General features: G+C 44.6%; 1 protein-coding gene across 2 annotated transcripts in view; it reads right to left on the minus strand.

The window, feature by feature from the left end:
• The window catches only part of C5H12orf75 (chromosome 5 C12orf75 homolog), a 38192-nt gene that overhangs the window by 3768 nt on the left and 17659 nt on the right, over window positions 1-16765 (minus strand). For both annotated transcript variants that reach the window (XM_084955526.1, XM_084955527.1), the window contains 3 exons: window positions 2615-2650; window positions 1743-1822; window positions 835-869 (listed from right to left, as the gene is read on the minus strand). In XM_084955526.1, coding sequence (XP_084811652.1) covers window positions 865-869; window positions 1743-1822; window positions 2615-2650 — 121 coding nt within the window. In that variant the 3' untranslated portion in view covers window positions 835-864. The remainder of the gene's footprint in view (window positions 1-834; window positions 870-1742; window positions 1823-2614; window positions 2651-16765) is intronic.

Here is a 16765-nt window from a genome sequence, read left to right on the forward strand (position 1 = left end):
TTGCCTGTATGGAAATGCAGGTCAGCAACCTTTAGAGACTGGTACCCAGAGGGTAGTTAATAAATGGAAGCTATCTTTTCTTCTGTCCTGGTTCTTGTTCTCTCGGAGTTACTTCTAAGATCTTCCTGAGGTTCACAGTGCTTCATCTTTTGGGCAGTGGGTTCTTTTGTCCATGATGAACATGTTTTATAACACCTTAACCTGGAAATTCGGTCTATGACTTGATTCGTTTCTGCAGAACTGCATCTCTGCACATGGACCACTCGGCTCCACTGCAGCTTTGGTACTGACATTTTTTTCCTCTGTATATTAACTACCCCCTGGCTACTGCCAAACATTTAATATCGATCCTAATCTAATTCCCAGCCTCTCTAGTCTGCTTATCTGTCACTTCCAAGGTCCTAACCCCACAAAGATTTTGACAAGGAAGAATGAAACCTTGGTTATTCATTATTTATGGGCCGTGCCCATGGCATGTAAAAGGGCCAGGGATAGAACCCAAGCCACGGCAATGACAACACTGAGCCCTTAACTGCTAGGCCACCAGGGAACTCTGAAAGCTTAGTATTTTAGTCAAACGCTTAGCTTGTTCTTACCAAATGAATTAAGTTGCATGGGGGCGGGGAGCTGGGGGGAAAAAAAGCTGCAAAGAAAACTGATTTAATCATAAAGAGCTCTTTACAATAAAACATGTCGGGTTCCACAGATTTAAGAAGATAAGACCCCTTGTTAATCTTGAGGCTCAAAATTTCTTAGAAATACGGAGCATTGTAATAGCTACAATTCATTCATCAAGGCTAAATACATAGAATTATTTACAAAAACATACAGTACCTCTTGCTGATTGAGTCATGATATTTTCTTCTAATCTTAAAGAGAAAATGAAGAAAAGTTCAGTTATAAAGAACCTAATTCTAGTTTCCCATAAAGCTACAAATAGTTGTGACATGGATGTCCTTGCGAGTCTAAATCATCAACCAGAAAAAGAGAATGAGGAAAAATAATATGTTAAAATAATACAAGGCTTGTGTACAAATTAAACATTAACAGCTCTTGAAAGCTATGTATCAGTGTACAGTGATGAGTAAATCGGCATTCTTTTACCACGAGCCACACTTAAAAACTTTTATTCAAGCAAGAAGGTTGCAATCGTACTTATTTCAAAAGGACTTCATAATTACTAATAAAACCCAGAAAGGAGCCTTACGTCATTTCATTACCCAATAAGCAGTTATTCTATTTACCAGATGACTTATCAGTCCCATTTATCATCTATGGCAGGAGTTTACCTCTGTTCTACCACAATTGCCTAAACTTAAAAAAACGTGTGCTTTCGTTTCCACACAGATCATCACTGAAAGGAACAATCTGTGCAGGACAGGGATCGCCTGCTCTGTCCTGTCCACCTTGGGGAGCTGTTCCTATGGCCTTTTCTCGCCCCTCCAGTCCCCTCCCCTTCCCCCACTTCCCCTCTTGCTCTTCTTGTATAACTAGTCATTCATTTCTCAAGAGTCTTCCCTGGGGATCCACGGAACATAACCATGAACAGTGAGTTGTTCAATTTTGCTCTGGAATTACTTGCATCATGTGGGTGGCGATTTTGACAATGATCACAATGAGCAAATACAGCTCTTAAACACGGCCCACTGTGACTCGGTGCTATGTAGGGGGAGCAGGAAAGCTGAAATAACAATTTTACTTTTTTTCACAAAACAAAAAAAAAATCATATGGTTTTACTTACTTTTTCGTACCGTCTTTGTTTGGCTGGATACCATATTGACGGCTTCAGATGGTAGACCAACATACACCCCTCCGTAGTTTCTTAAGGAAAAGAAGCAGAGAAAAATCAGGCCAAACTACATGGTGTACTATCCACCTGTAGAAAATTATGAATGCATGAAAGCATGGAGTCCTTCGAACAATGACGGAACTTTTAAAATAACTCATGACTTTTCAAAAGTCGAATTAAGAATATTATTGTCCTTGGAGACAGAACTTTTTCTGTGCTCAAAAAAAGCTATATATTTAAAAAAGCTGTATAGTAGAATTTTTTAGATATTTTGCCTGCAGTGGGAAAGAAGAAGGTGGGATTGTTACGATTTTTGTAGAGTAAGGAGTATCAGTACGGTGACATGTTACAGTTGATCAGTCAACAGTTATGAAGAATTCAGAGTGGTCAACTCGGGAACAGGTGTTACGGACAGGGTCATTTTACCTACAGGTAGATACAAAGTGAGGAGAGAGTGAGAGTGGAGTGCAGTGGCTCAGAGGATGGGAGGACAGAGAAGGCAGCGGGAATGAAGGGAGGTCCTCCAATTTGGGAGCACAGCCAGAGGCCACAGGGTGGAAACTAGCCCAGGCCGTGTGCACAGGACAACCCAAGCGTGCTCGAAAGAAGCCCATGATTAGGAACCCTGGGTGAGTTCTTGATCAGATCACATGCTCCTACCTGTTACTCTCTGTGCCAAAAGTTTTCTTGGTAGGATCTGTATTATTGGCAATGGGCTAGAGCGGTTGATTAAACCCATGAGTTAAACGAATTCATGTTACATTAAATCCATCAGGTGTGGCCAAAATTATTCAAATTTAAAGCAGCCTCAATACCAAACATACCTCCTCTTGTCATCTTCTGCTATCGAGTCTTCTGTTCTGAAAGGTCAAAAACATTTTATGAGCCGTCTGGTTACAAAGACTTCATTTTTGGCTCTGAGAAGAAGGGAACTGATGAGTTAAAGGCAATTTTGTTCAAGTTCTTCCACCCAGTATTTTGGTAACAACAGTATTCTGACTCTACCTCAATCATCCATACACTAAAAAACTGGCAATGTTCTACTTACCGAAAAGTGCAAGTGCCAACAAGCCCAACTGCTAAACAAAATGAAAAACTTGAGGGCAGCCAAGATTAGAAAGAGCACCATTAGGCATCACGAAGCCTGGGTTTTGTCTTGGCTGTGCCACCTGCCTCCTGTGTGATGGACAGGCTGTGGGCAAATTGTCTGCCGATATCCAATCTGTAAAATAAGGGGGTCGACCAGATGACTCAAGGTCCCTTCTAGTCTTAACACACGATGATTCAGTGTCTCATGTCAGCTCAGTGGCACAACTTTAGTTATGAAAGATTTATCTGGTGCAGAAAGGGTTAAAATCAATTTAACCTTTAAAAAAAAAAAAAAACATTTTAGGGAGTTCCCGCTATGGCACAGTGGGTTAGTGATCCAGCTTGTCTCTGTGGAGGTGCAGTTCCATCCCCGGCCCAGCGTAGAGTGTGAAGATCCAGCATTGCTGCAGCTACGCTATAGGTGGAAGCTCTGCCTTGGATTTGATTCCTGGCCCAGGAACTTCCACATGCCGAGGGTACAGCCAAAGGAAAAAAAAAAAAACATTTTACATATGACCTATTACACAGAGGAGGAGGAAATGTTCAAAAAGTTTTTGGAGGGAATTCCTAGTCTAAAATGCACGGCCTCTTTTCCTTGAAGAGGAATCCATTTCCTCCTAAAATTACTTGGCATATTTTTAGGAGGATCAGGAAGATTTTCTTGAAGCACTAGTTTAGTATAAATGAGTTATTTTTCTGAAAGAGAAAAGACTCAAGTGTATCTGGTTGAACTCAACATGGAATTCTAAGGGGCTTCGGTCAAGAAGAAAGTGGACTGAAAGCATCTCAAGAGTTTCATGGAATCTTTCAACTCTAGGGACTGCCTAACCTTGGTTTCACCCACTTAAGAGTTGTGAAGGTACATGCCCATGAGATGTGGGATCATTTCAACAGCCAGTAAATCCCAAGTCTATAGCGAAGGGAAGCAGAGACTTGGAAATTATCTGAACATCGGCCATGCACCCTCAGCAAGCCCTCCCAACAGAGGGCAAAACCCATCCTGCATTCTGATTTGTCCAAATCGAGCCCATAACCTAAATTCACCAGACAATTATCAACTTCATTTATCACTTGCTAAAGCTGGATCATTTCTCAGTTCAAAGGTGTCGACGTCATACTGTATGAGAACTGGTGCTGCACTTGGTGAACAGATGTTAACACTGTCAGGTGTTGCTTTTACCACTTTTAATTAAAATGGATTTATAACCTGTGAGTACAGATAGTAGGCAAATGACGGTGACAGGTTTGTTGAAGATTATCAGAACAATGCCAACCATGACCTGCAGAATGGATCAACAAGGTGCTACTGTGGAGCACAGGGAACTATATTCCATCTCCTGAGAGAAACCCTAATGGAAACGTATACTACAAAGTACATAAAAAGATACGTAGGAATCACTTTGCTGTACAGCAGAAATTAACACCATATTGTAAATCAACTATTTCAATTAAAAAAAATAAAAAGATGATCAGAACTGTTTACTTTGGTCCTGAATGGCCAAGGTTATCATGAAACTGTTTTTGAAGCTCTCTCTAACCAGATTTGGACACACAGAATGTCTCATATTTTGCCACGGTTATTCTCTTTACATCCAGTGACATATCTGTTTATCTTCACTCTTGCCCCTCTCAGCTAATTTGGCTGAAGGATATATTCAAGGTTTTAAAACATATTTAACATCCCCTGATGTAAGAGTAAATTATTTGTAATCTATTCTCTTGAGTTACTCAATACCCTAAAGGCCAATACATGTTCTCTATGATACAAGGAATTAACCACCTTACACATCTAATTACAAAATCTTTAAAAATACTATTTATGAAGGCTCATCAGACTTCCGTTCTTTTAAAGGTTGAAGTAAGTTATAAGGCCTGCCTTTGCCTATACGCGTGCATATCTGAGCCGCTGCTTCACCCCTTCCTTCCATCAGTATTCTACAATAGAAGACTCGGGGTTAAAGACTATGTGGTAAAAACAGCATCATCAATGAATCCTTCCTGGGAGTCAGACATAGCACTGGTCACTCCATATGCATCAGTGCTGTTCCTCGCAATAGCGCTGAGAGCTGAGGAAATGGGTTCGGAAAGCCAGGTAATTAATACATATGCAAGTCCAATAAGCAAGACCAACACTGAAATCCCATCCATCTGACACCAAAGCCACGCTCCATGTGCTAATCCACCACTCTTATGCCGCTCAGATAAGATGTAAAAGTCAAAAACTCTTCTAGGTGGCTCCCCCTAGAGTGGCTGTGGCCTCCGACCTCTCTTGGAAAAGCTCTGAACTTCACCCCTGTCTCACAGCCTGCTTGTGGAAGCAGGACAGGCACATTGCTCGTGCTACATTGCTCACGCTCTTCCACTATTTCCTTTAATCCTCATCACAATCATTGCAAGATTCACCACAGTGAACAATGAAAAACTGAGACTCAAAGATTGGGTAGCATGACCAAGGTTACATGACCAGGGAAGAGAGCTCGAATGCAAACCAAGGTTCTATAGCTCCAGCTCCTGCTTCATGAACTGCGAGCTCGGGCTAATCTGTATCAGACAAACACCCCCATCTCCCAAGCTGGGGCTCCTTGATTTTTCTCATCCCACCTAAGGAGAGAAGGAGCCAAGATGGCAGAAGGTCTTGGTCAACAATTCATGAACACTGGAGAGAGCTTTTAACAGATGCCAGGGACAATCAATCTTTGTAGAACTTGTCCAATGGCTATGTAATTCATTTTTATCCCATTAAGAATACCTCCCCTGATCAGCAGTTACATTAGAATCTATTTGTCTGGACAACCAGATTCAAATTGAGGTTAAATCAAAAAATGGCGGTTGGTCCAAACCAAATCTCCTTGTGGACAGAGATTCAAGCCACTCTGTGTAGCTGCCTGAAAGCCAAGTGCTGCCCTGCCGGTCCACAAGGACCGCACCCATCCAGCTGGGGTGCCGTGGTCCTGCCCTGGCTGCACAGGCTGGAGCATTCAGAAGAAATGGTGCATCAAGCAGTAGTAAAATTTCCTGTATGAGGAAGACTCTGAGATGTTAAGCCACAGACCCTGCAAAACTAGTGGAATTGTTTCATGGTTACTAGTCACTCCAAGTGGACCTCTGAAAAATCTTTATCTTCTGATGTGGGGCCTAACTTCTCTGAAAGGGCATTTCTTGTTGATAAAAAGTAGCAATTACCTTAGGGCAGTAAATGTATCTGACTGCCAGGCAACTCAGCAGGAAGCTGAAGTCTTTAGGATTCTCATCCTAGGGAGACACTCAAGTGATGAATCATGCCTGGGCTGCCCCACCTAGGCACCATTTTCAGGAATCACTTGATAACTGTTTCCCTTCACAAAAGGATTTCTTCTCCACTGGCCTTAATCATTATTTGCTGATATCTTCCCCGACAAACAAGTGCCAAAGGGTGGGTGCTCCTGATGCGCGTGGCATGGTTCCCACAGAAATTTTATAAATTTGAATCAACAGTAAATCTACACATGGGTAACATAAAGCCTCACTGTGGGGACGTGCAGATTTCTGTTCAGTTTCTGAAGAAATGAAAACAGCCTGTAGACCTTCAACCCCGCTGAATCAGAGCATCGGGCTGGGAACCAGGCTTGGGCCGGAGTTCCAGCACCACCACCGCCACCATGAAGCTCTTGGATGAGCTTCATGACCTCTGTTTGGCACAAAGGACTTCTTTGCTTTTCTCTGGTCCCTACAGTGTTAGTGGAAGGGCAATGGCTGTTGTGTAGCCTGCAGCTATGACTGACGATGGATCGTGAGATTTGTTCCCCAAACCACTGAGAGCAGGAGAGAAAGGCACACAGTCCCTGGCTTAGGGAGAAGAGCAGCCACTGACAGCGTCTAGAAGTCGCAGGGTCATGGACATTCATGGCCCTGTTTTCTGCCAGTTCCAAAGGCAGAGAATGAGAGGACTTCACCCTTGAGTGTTCCCTTAGAAAACAGACTGGAGATAAAATTATTCCATGCTGGAAATGACAAGCAAAGTGAAAATGAGGCCAATTCACAGTAGATGAGCTGGAAGAGGCCAAACTGCTCTGGGCTCTTGAGAACACCGCTGGGGAGTTCATTGGTTCACAAATTCGGCCCCCCCCCATAATCTTGCTGCTTTAGGGAAGGAGCAGGGGGGACTTACATCAAGCAGGAGACACCTCCTATCATCTTAAATCTCCTCTAATCTGCTTCTAGATAATAGTTCTAAAACACAGCTCGGGGCACTGCAAGCAGAGGCTGTGAAAAGGAACGAGAGAGAAGGGATTCAGGGAGAAAAACACCCTTGGAATCTTGCATAAATGGGGAGGAAACTTGAGATGAAGGTCTACCAAGAGAACCAAACCACAGGGTTTTAGGAGGTAAGGGACCAGGTACCATAAACCAAATCACCTAAAAACAAAAAAGTGAAAGGCAACTTTGTACCAGTTTCCCTCCCCTTGCCCCAGCCCCAGCTCCAAATTCACCACCAAGGAGGCTAAGGTCAATGAGGGGAAGGAAAACTAGCACAAATTACCAAGGGGTCAAAAGTGACCTGGAAACAAGCACATGGCCTCTCTGGACAAAATCTGCTCCAGCCAGGGAAGCTGAGCTGGCCCCTGGCCCCTTCCCCTCCCCACTCTGTGATGCAGGGACGGGGGCAAGGGCTCTGAGAACACCCTCCCTTGCCTCCTGGCTCCCTGTTAGGTTCCACTGAAGGGGATGCTCGAGAGACACAAAATGCAAAAGACAGCACCCCCGCAGCTTCTAGAACAGGCCCGATTAACACTCCTTTCCTGGTCACTACAGTTCAAGCCCGCGGCTAGTGGCTACTGTGTAGCCTCGAGCTGTGGTTACTAATAGAATACAAAGTTCAGACCTGGCAGTAGCACCCTCTCCCCAAATGTCTGGGTCACAGCCCCACAGAAGCACCCCTCTTCCCAGCTCCTGGATTTTGATAACCCAACCTCTTTCCTTTGTCACTCCTGCCCTAGAAGTGGGCCCCAGGAGCAGTAGCCACTTCCTGCTACCACTCTCCCTGCCAATCTCAGCCTTCCTTTCCTACACCCTCCATCCTCCATGACCTGCTCAACCAATCCCTAATAATAGTAAATTCTCTCTGCTTAAAGAGTTAATGTGGTTTCTGCTCCCCTAACTGGACACAAACCAATACATGAATTGGTAGTAAGAATGGGGTTTATCTGCCACCCCCTGGTCTGACTGTGTCTCACTAAGGCATCTAAAGGACTTATTTCCTGTGTATCAGGTCCAATCACTATAATGTCATAAATGTCCTGGACCAGTACAGGGTGCCGTGGGACATCATAGTGCAAAATCGAGGATGCGAGTCAAGACTGTGACAGTATATTGTTAGCCTTGCCAGGTAAAAGCAAACTGCTTCTGCCATCTGGTTCAGAGACAAAGTATTTGCCAAAGGTTGCATAAGGGGAGGTAGGGGCTGTATTGATAGTTTGCAATAAAGATACCACACCTTCAATAGCAGCTGAAATTGGAATCAGCATTTCCTTAAGCTTACACGACTCCAAAGTCACTCTCTAAAATAAATCTGCCTTCTGCATGGACCAAACAGCCAAGGTGGAAGGAGATATGAGAAGCAACTTGCTATCTTCATTTCTTCAAGTCTTTGTTGGGAGCATTCATCTCTGCAACTCCACCAGGAATGCAGTTTTCCTTTCTGCTATTCTGGTATAGAAGGGAAATTTCCATGGACTTCCACTTGACCCTTCCCACCACTGATAGCTCTTCCCTCACAAGTCAGAGAGCCAATGTGGAGATTCTGTCAGTTGTCAAATACATCTCCCCTGATGAAGCAAGTAACCCGAGCATGAGTCTGTAGACTCCTGGAACCACTGCCATTTTTAGATCAGCCAGAATTCCATTTTTTACCTGACCGCTATAAGCCCACACATGGACCCACATGGACCGATGGACCAGAGTGGCATCTTGGGTCCTCAGATATTAACATCAACTCAGAGCTAGTGCCTAGAAATCTCTAAAAGGCCCAGGTGCTTCCTTCTGTTTTGGACACAGCTGCTTAGTAAGTGAACACAAGCCTCTCTGGGGGAAGACCCGAAAGAACATCTACCAGACATGCATGTGGCAGTGTTTATGATTCCCTCAAGGGAACATGGCCTTAATCACTCTGAGTCTGACTTGGGTCTAGAAGCTGTATTAAAAAGCTGTGCCTTTCCCCTGTGATGGCTCAGCTCAGGTCTCTGACTCAGACCAGGCATCTTCTGCTTATAAAATACATAGAGGGAGAGAGTGAACCTCAAGAAGACCATCCTTCTGATTTATCCCTTGGGAGAATGATCAACTCGCTATCATCAAAATTCCTCCCAGGATGAAACACTCTACCTCTTCATCCCTGCTGTCCATTAAGAGGAGTGTGCCTATCTTGCTTGGGTGGTTAAGTTCTTGGCCTTTGCTTCTCTGGGATCCCATCATGGCCAAGGAAGCAACCCATCTGGGTGGCATCATCTCCTGCTGTTAAAGGCTGCCTTCCAGAGAACCATCACCCTGCAGATTCCCTTCACCGCCTGTTTCTGTTTTCTCAGTGCCTGTGGTGGGGAGCAGCTCAACTTGAGAAATTCACACCAACATTCCTATCACCTCACGTCTTTGGATTCCTCCCTCTCCAGCCCACCAGGGAATCGGGTACATTCTTCCCCTGCTGAGAACGTAGGCTCATTTGGTTAAGTTTCATCAACCAAATAGACTAAACCATTAAAGAGTCCCAGCCATGCACTTAAACAATTAAATCTGGAATCTCTGTTAAATATAACCATATCAATAAATCCAGTCTCACTCAGTAGACACTCCTTTCTCCTTGGCCTCACACCCCTAGAGTCCATTTCCACACACATTCCTGAGAATTCTGGCCAAAGAAACTAGAAAATCCTGCCAAGTATAAGGATATAAGCCCTTCCTGCCCAGGTCAGTCTTGGTGCTTGTCCTGGGGGAGCATCCTGAGAGCTGACTATGGATCCATCAGCAATAAGGGGTGTTCACAGTGGGTCCTGAGGACAAGCACCCCCTAATGTGGCAACCACCCAAGCAAGGGGACCTAATTCCAAGCCTCCCCTCCCAACTGGTCTAGCCCTTTCTCAATGGCACTGCCAGGAAAAGAGAAAGTTTCCGGCTGGCAAAGGTGGGGAGAGAAAGTCAGCGCTTCATCATTAGCTTCACCCCAGTTCAAATTTAGGCCAGCCTGGTGTGCTTGAGAGATGAAATGGGAACAAGATGAGGCTACAACAGCTCTCTCTAACCAGGGACTAAACGGACACAAAATACTCTCCGCAATGTGGAACTGAATAGAAAACAGCTAACAGAGAAAGCCCTGCCACTGAACAGTTTTCATGCCCTGATATGACAAAGGCCACATAGACCACCCTGATTTCTGGCCTCCCCAACTAAGTGAAGAGGAAGCAGGTGGGGGGTGGGGGAGGGAAGAAAGGTGTAAAGAGGCAAGTAGGTTGGCTTTTCCTTTTCAGTGGTGGAAGCACTACCTATTTGAATAATTTCAAGGGTCTAGAAAGGCCGATTTAAATATAGTTTAATTTTACCTGTTGGCTCAACTTGCAAATTCAAGTTCTCCATGATTGGTCATGGGTAGCTCAGTGTCAGTGAAGGGAGAAGCATAGGAGAGAGGATGACAGGGTCCCTGGAGAGGAGCTAGAGCTCTCAGAGCTGGGGTTTGGGTAGAAACATGGTCTGTTTCATGGGTGTGTCCAGGACCAATCACAGAAGAAAGACTTATTTCTGAGTCCAAAGAGTAAAGGGGGCAAAGCAGGACTATGGAATTTAAAGTTAAGCAAGTGGTTACTCCATTTTCTCAAGTTTCTACAGAGTAAACTTGTGTGATGCACTTGTTTTTTTCCAGAGGGAGCATGACTGAAAGCCTCTTGGTAAATTGCTTTCTCTAGTATCAAGTCAGTGTTTTATTTCTGAGCACATACAGCATCTGAAAATTTGTGGAAAGCGATGTCATATTTGGAAAAAATGTTTGAGTAGTGAGATTTTTTTTCATTAAAGCTCACGTCTCATCTTAGGGAAAAAAAAATTAAACCACAAGTACATTTCCTAAGACCTGTGGAACATGTGTTAACAATTTTGGACCAAGTTTTAAACATTCTCTGCATTTCAGTATCACTGGGTCCCTTTTTGTTAGCTCCTTTTATCAAAGAATGGATGTTCGAGGAGAAAGAATGTCAAGGTTAAAGCCACCCACTGAGCCTCATGATCATCTCCTGAAGCAAGATCACAGGTTCCCATGCCCTGGCTCAGACTGTTGGCCACTTCAGCCATAAAAACGTTTTGCAGAACCAAGTGTTAATTGAGGTGTGACCACCGGTCCATCATCTTCCCCCCCCCCCCCGCCCCCGTTTAGGGATTGTTGAAAAGATCTCCAATGATAGTTTTAATCCTTGCAGGGTGGTATACTGTTCGGTGATCTCTCTTACCAAAGTTGGCCCGAAGTGGCCCTCCCACAGGCTTGTTAGAATAAGGGGGGGGGGGGGAAGCACCCATTGGTTTCAAAACTGCTTTTTTATATCTATTTCCGCCCCATGCTTCTAGCCTACTTCCTGTGAAATCAGCATGGCACTCTCTTTGCCCTTCTCAGATTGAGTATGTTTGCTGATCCACATTGTCTAGGTAACGCACACTCAACGACTTCTCCTAGCTTTGCAGACCTTTCCTAGATGAAGCAGAGAGACTGAATTTCCTCCAATCATAAACAAGCTGTGACTTGTTTTAAGTCCAGCTTCCAGAAGGTGAGCTGTCTCCAAACCAGCTAGATAAGTCTGTGGTTGCTCTCTGGGACCTGCTGGCTTTCCTCCGTCTGTCTTTTTTTCATTCACCTATTTTGTGTATATTCCTATTTAAAACCCAGTATCCACAGAGACGACCTAAACTTTCACCTTATCAATGATGATCCCCTCAATAAAGAGAAGCCTCATTCAGAGGTACTACATCAAACACACACCTCTACTTTTTTCTTCCTCAGCAGCACAGGGGAATCAAAATATTTCCGTCACTATATTTGCTTAGTTTCTAGGTTGTAATAAAATAGCTGTCCCAAATGACCTACAAAAAGGTTTCAAAGGTAAACAAATGGAACCATGGCACAGATACGTTATGTACACACTGCACAACAAACACAGATGATAAATATCAGGCAGCAGGCAGCCACTCCACTCAACATCCCCTAACTCATCGTGGCTCCACTTTGCCTTGAAATTCAGAAGGTTCTCCCTTTCCTAGCCTTCCATAATGACAGAGTTCTGTGGCAAAGAAATGATTTATTTTTTTACTTAGTCATCAAGAAAAATGTTCTAAATACAGAGCTATTCTTATGAGTGATCTAAGAAGCAGCTGCAGTCTTTTCTTTTTCCATGTGAGCAGTGCCAATAAGAGGCCACACTTATTATGATTTGTAAATGGTACAAATTCAATATGGAAACCTCAGGGGATCCTGTGTGTAGCTCCAATTATCTATATTTAGTTACCATTCATGATCTTTTGGAATAGGTTTATTAATCAACAGTGTTTACTTCCACCAACACTACAGTCCTCCCAATAAACAATAATCATTTAATTTTCTTTTTAATTTTTTATGATGGCTCCTGCTTCTCAGGGAGGTTCCAATCAATTCTACCGAGCATTTAACTACACAGGATTTTGGACAGAACTGTCTTACCATTGACTGCTTGGGCCTATATGCAATCTCATGCATTTCCTCATTTCTTCACAATTTTGAAATCTCTTTGGACAGTCAGCTTTCAGCCTCCCTCGCTGGATGGGCCCCTCGGCCAATACTGGCTCCTTTCTCCCAGAATGTATTCCTGGAGAACACGAGTAACATCTGCTCTTTGTATGGGGTAAGGGGTCAAGAATTAAACTGCAATTTTCCTATCCATCTACTGCTCTCCTTCTAAGAAGAACACAGTGTTGGATTATTTCAACACGGGCTGTAGAAGCATCCTTTGCTATAAGACAGGCAGAAGTGTTCTCTCCACCTCATTAAGAAACCTTGTTTTTCTCTGATGTATCACTTTTCTCAAAACCTCAAGACTATACAGCTTGTTTTTCCATGTCCCAGTGTCTCCCGTCAGAGACGGAGCCGGAGTGCTCCCAACATCCCCAATAAGCTCTCTCAGATGGGGCCAACTTCGCCTTCACTCAAAGACTCTCCCCTTCGATGTCAGAACCCTGCCATACCCTCCCTGGATGCACCAAAGATTTTGGCCCTGACTTCAAAGGCTTTCTTCTAACCATCATCATCTTGGACAATTTTAAATCCCATGAAAATCACCCGATCGACCTCTTGCTTCACATTTTGCTGACTTCCTCTATCCCAACAGCTTTTATTGCTATTCTGATCATTGACTCCCATGGGTGCTCCATGGAGCTTATTAGTTCCTGGAACTAGTTCACTTCTGATATTTTGGTCAATCCCACTCCCTGGGGAGGGGGGGTGGAAATCTTCCTTCCATCTCCCCCACTCCCATCCCAATTCCCAAGAAGCCTCCAGTACAGTCCCCCTTCATCAGCCCCTTAGGGCTTCCCCACCCCCCTCTCTAGTGTGTGCCTTGCAGTCAAGCATTTCAGCAATACTTGCTGGTCACCACCAATCCCTCTCTACCCCTGAATGAAGCCACCTAATTGCTTCTCTGCCTGTTCCCACTCTGCTGGGTCCCACCAGGGAAATAAATCGAACCATGTATTGATGGGCAGCCAATGGGAATGTAAGGTTTCTAACCACAGAGAGATGGTTAGAAATGCTCTGGGTCTTCGGCCATCAGGGATTCAGGACGAGGCACTGCTGAATCTCTTCAACAACCTTTAAATCACTGAAAAATCCTAGCTACCATTTACGAGCGGGGCAGCAAGTATTACTTTAGGATACTGAGTACACTGTACCAAAACCCATCATAACCCTCAAGCAGTTACTTAACCTCTCCGTGTCCCAGCGCCTCATTTGTAAAATGGAACAGCACGACTGTCCCCATCAGAGGTACTGAATGAGATAACGTGCTGAAATCACTAGCTATCTATGCAGCTCTCAATCAAAAGGAGCTATAAAAATTGAGGATGATAATGAAGATGGTAACTCTCAATGGTTAGTATCATCCCAATTTTACAAGTAACATTTAAGGGCACAAGATCACACAGCTAGCAAAGGAGGAAGGGCCGTTTGAACACAGGTCTCTCTGCTTCCAAAGCGCGTGCTTTTTCAATGCTATTTCCACCCCATCCTCCTCACCACGCGCAGGAGACACCCTTGCCTGCCACCTCACAGGGAAGAAAGGAGGCCACCTGACACCCTCAGGTCTGTAATTAGAACAGGGCTCAGGAGTTCCCGTTGTGGCGCAGTGGTTAATGAATCCAACTAGGAACCATGAGGTTGCGGGCTCGGTCCCTGCCCTTGCTCAGTGGGTTAATGATCCGGCGTTGCCGTGAGCTGCGGTGTAGGTTGCAGATGCAGCTCGGATCTTGCGTTGCTGTGGCTCTGGCGTGGGCCGGTGGCTGCAGCTCTGATTGGACCCCTAGCCTGGGAACCTCCATATGCCGCGGGAGTGGCCCAAGAAATGGCAAAAAGACCAAAAAAAAAAAAAAAAAAGACAAAAATAAATAAAAAAAAATAAAAGACAGCACTTCAACATGTTTTATGGGAACTCGTTCCAAGGTATTTTTCTCTAGAGCTGTCACCTTGCATAACAATGGTCCAGAAAAAAATCTTTGTGATATCATAAACAAGTTTTAAGTGAAAGAAGTATATGAACCATCGTGTTTAAATTAAGTGGCCATGATCTTTTATTTGCAACAGCAAACATTACATTTGCGTCAACTTGTTTAACACTGTTTCTTACTTGAAGTATTTTTGTACAATTCACATACATCCACATATGCCTTGTACATATCTTTTCTTAAATTTTAAATCAAAAGTTTTTTGGGAACATGAAAGCTGACCTACATAGAGAACCTACTTTGTTTCTGCCGGCCCAGTTATAATTGCTCCCTGTTTGGGTAGGAGTATCCCCATTTCTCTTTAGTGAGGGAACCACTGCTCTCCCACTGTTTAGCTGTACAGTTAGGTGAGAAGAACAATTATGATTGGCTCCAGCAGTGGGCACGTGACCCAGGTCTGGCCAATGAGAAGCCCATGTTCCCCCTGGCCCACTGAATGGTTCAGAGAGAGGCACCTGACCCCTCATCACGGCCAGGGAGAGCTTAGCCCTAGGACTTTTGATCAAACTACAGGGAAAAAGAAACTCTTTTGTCCACAGCCACTAATAAGCTGATAAGAGGCCATCTCCATCACCACTTGGGGGAAAATGTCTAAGAATGGGGCCAAAAACAGGAAAGCAGAAATGAGTGAGTTTCTTCCTGTCATCGGAGCACCTGGATCCAGCTGTGATGAAGGCCAAACCCCTGGAGCTTTTCTGTTATACATGCCAATAAATTCCTTTATGTTTGTTTGTTTAGGCCAGTTAAAGCTGGGCTTCTGCCATTTCCAACCAAAAATATCCCAACAAAACCTATTTGTGCCAAAAAGCTAACTCCCTGAAATAAAATTTTGGTTTGTGAAAACAGCCAAATATCATCACATTGAGTTAAATTGTTTTGCTCTGCTTGTCATTATACTGTGGTTTAACTTGGAGGAAAAGAAAAAAGAGAGAAAAAGTCTCATTCCCTAATATACATGAGGGTCTGTCTTAAAATGATTAAATTTCTCTATCTTCACCCACACTTGCCTCTTTCTCTCAAGTTTTGAGGGTGAGCCTTCTGTTTTTAATCCTTCTTGCATGTTCAAGGTTCTACATCCATCAGTTATTTTCTGGCTCACACAGATAACCCCTCCCCAAACCACCCTCTGCTTTTCTAACCCTACTGGTTCCCCCCGCTTCTATCTATGGGTTCACCTATGTCTCCTCCATTAAAAATGAACAGAGAAAAGAAAAAGACTTCACCAAATCACCCATCCTCTTTAAGCGACCAACATCTTTCCATCCCTTACTGCCAAACACTGAAACAAAAGATGGAGCATCACCTTCTGACTCGTAGTGTGTTTCCGCTCTGAGTCCACTGGTACTCGCACCCCTCAGCTGAAACACTGTCCCCCAGTGACCACAGTGGCCATCACACCACATCCAATGGCTTCTCTTCTCCCTTGAGATCAAGGGACCTCTTGGAACCATCAGCCATCTCTTCCCTTGGCTCAAGTTTGAAACCACAGGGTTGTCCTCACCTCAGATTTCCCCTTCCTTTCTTTCCCCATTCAGTCATTCAACACGTCTCACTGACGACGCTTCCAAGTGGCCCTTGAATGCATCAGCTCCTCTCCTTTCCTGCACCCTGTCTGCTGTCTGGCCCTCGCGTGGCCTCAGCCCCCTTATCCTCTGCACCTCCACCCTTCCCCCACCTCATATGCCTCTGTCTGGGAGCCAAAGCCCTAAAGCTCCAACACAGTCATGTAACTCTCCACCTTAAAAGTTCTAATGGCTCTCAAATGCGATGTAAAGATCAAGTACAATTGCTGGCTGGCCCGGCACCAAAAGCCCTTCCCAAGCCGGTTCCAGCCCATCAGCCTCCTCTTCCACCTCTGTCGAGTCTGTACCTCAGGCTCTGGGCAAACTGGCTGACTTCCCAGCAGAGGCTCTCTTGCACCCGTGTGCCCCTCGTCACGCTCTTGCCCCTGCCCCTGCTGCCATTCTTCCCCTTCCCATGCACGCTCTTGCTCATGCTTCAGGACCCGGACTAGCATCACATTTTGACTGTTTTTTGGCCACACCCAAAAAAGCATGTGGAAGTTCCCAGGCCAGGATCAAACCTGTGCCACAGCATTATCAACACCAGATCCTTAACCTCCAAGGCACCAG

The sequence above is a fragment of the Sus scrofa genome, chromosome 5 (genome assembly GCF_054392235.1).
Source record: "Sus scrofa isolate SSC_HxYL_T2T_F1_AM1 chromosome 5, Sscrofa_HxYL_maternal_Yorkshire_Landrace_v2.0, whole genome shotgun sequence".
In the NCBI taxonomy this organism is placed as follows: Eukaryota; Metazoa; Chordata; class Mammalia; order Artiodactyla; family Suidae; genus Sus; species Sus scrofa.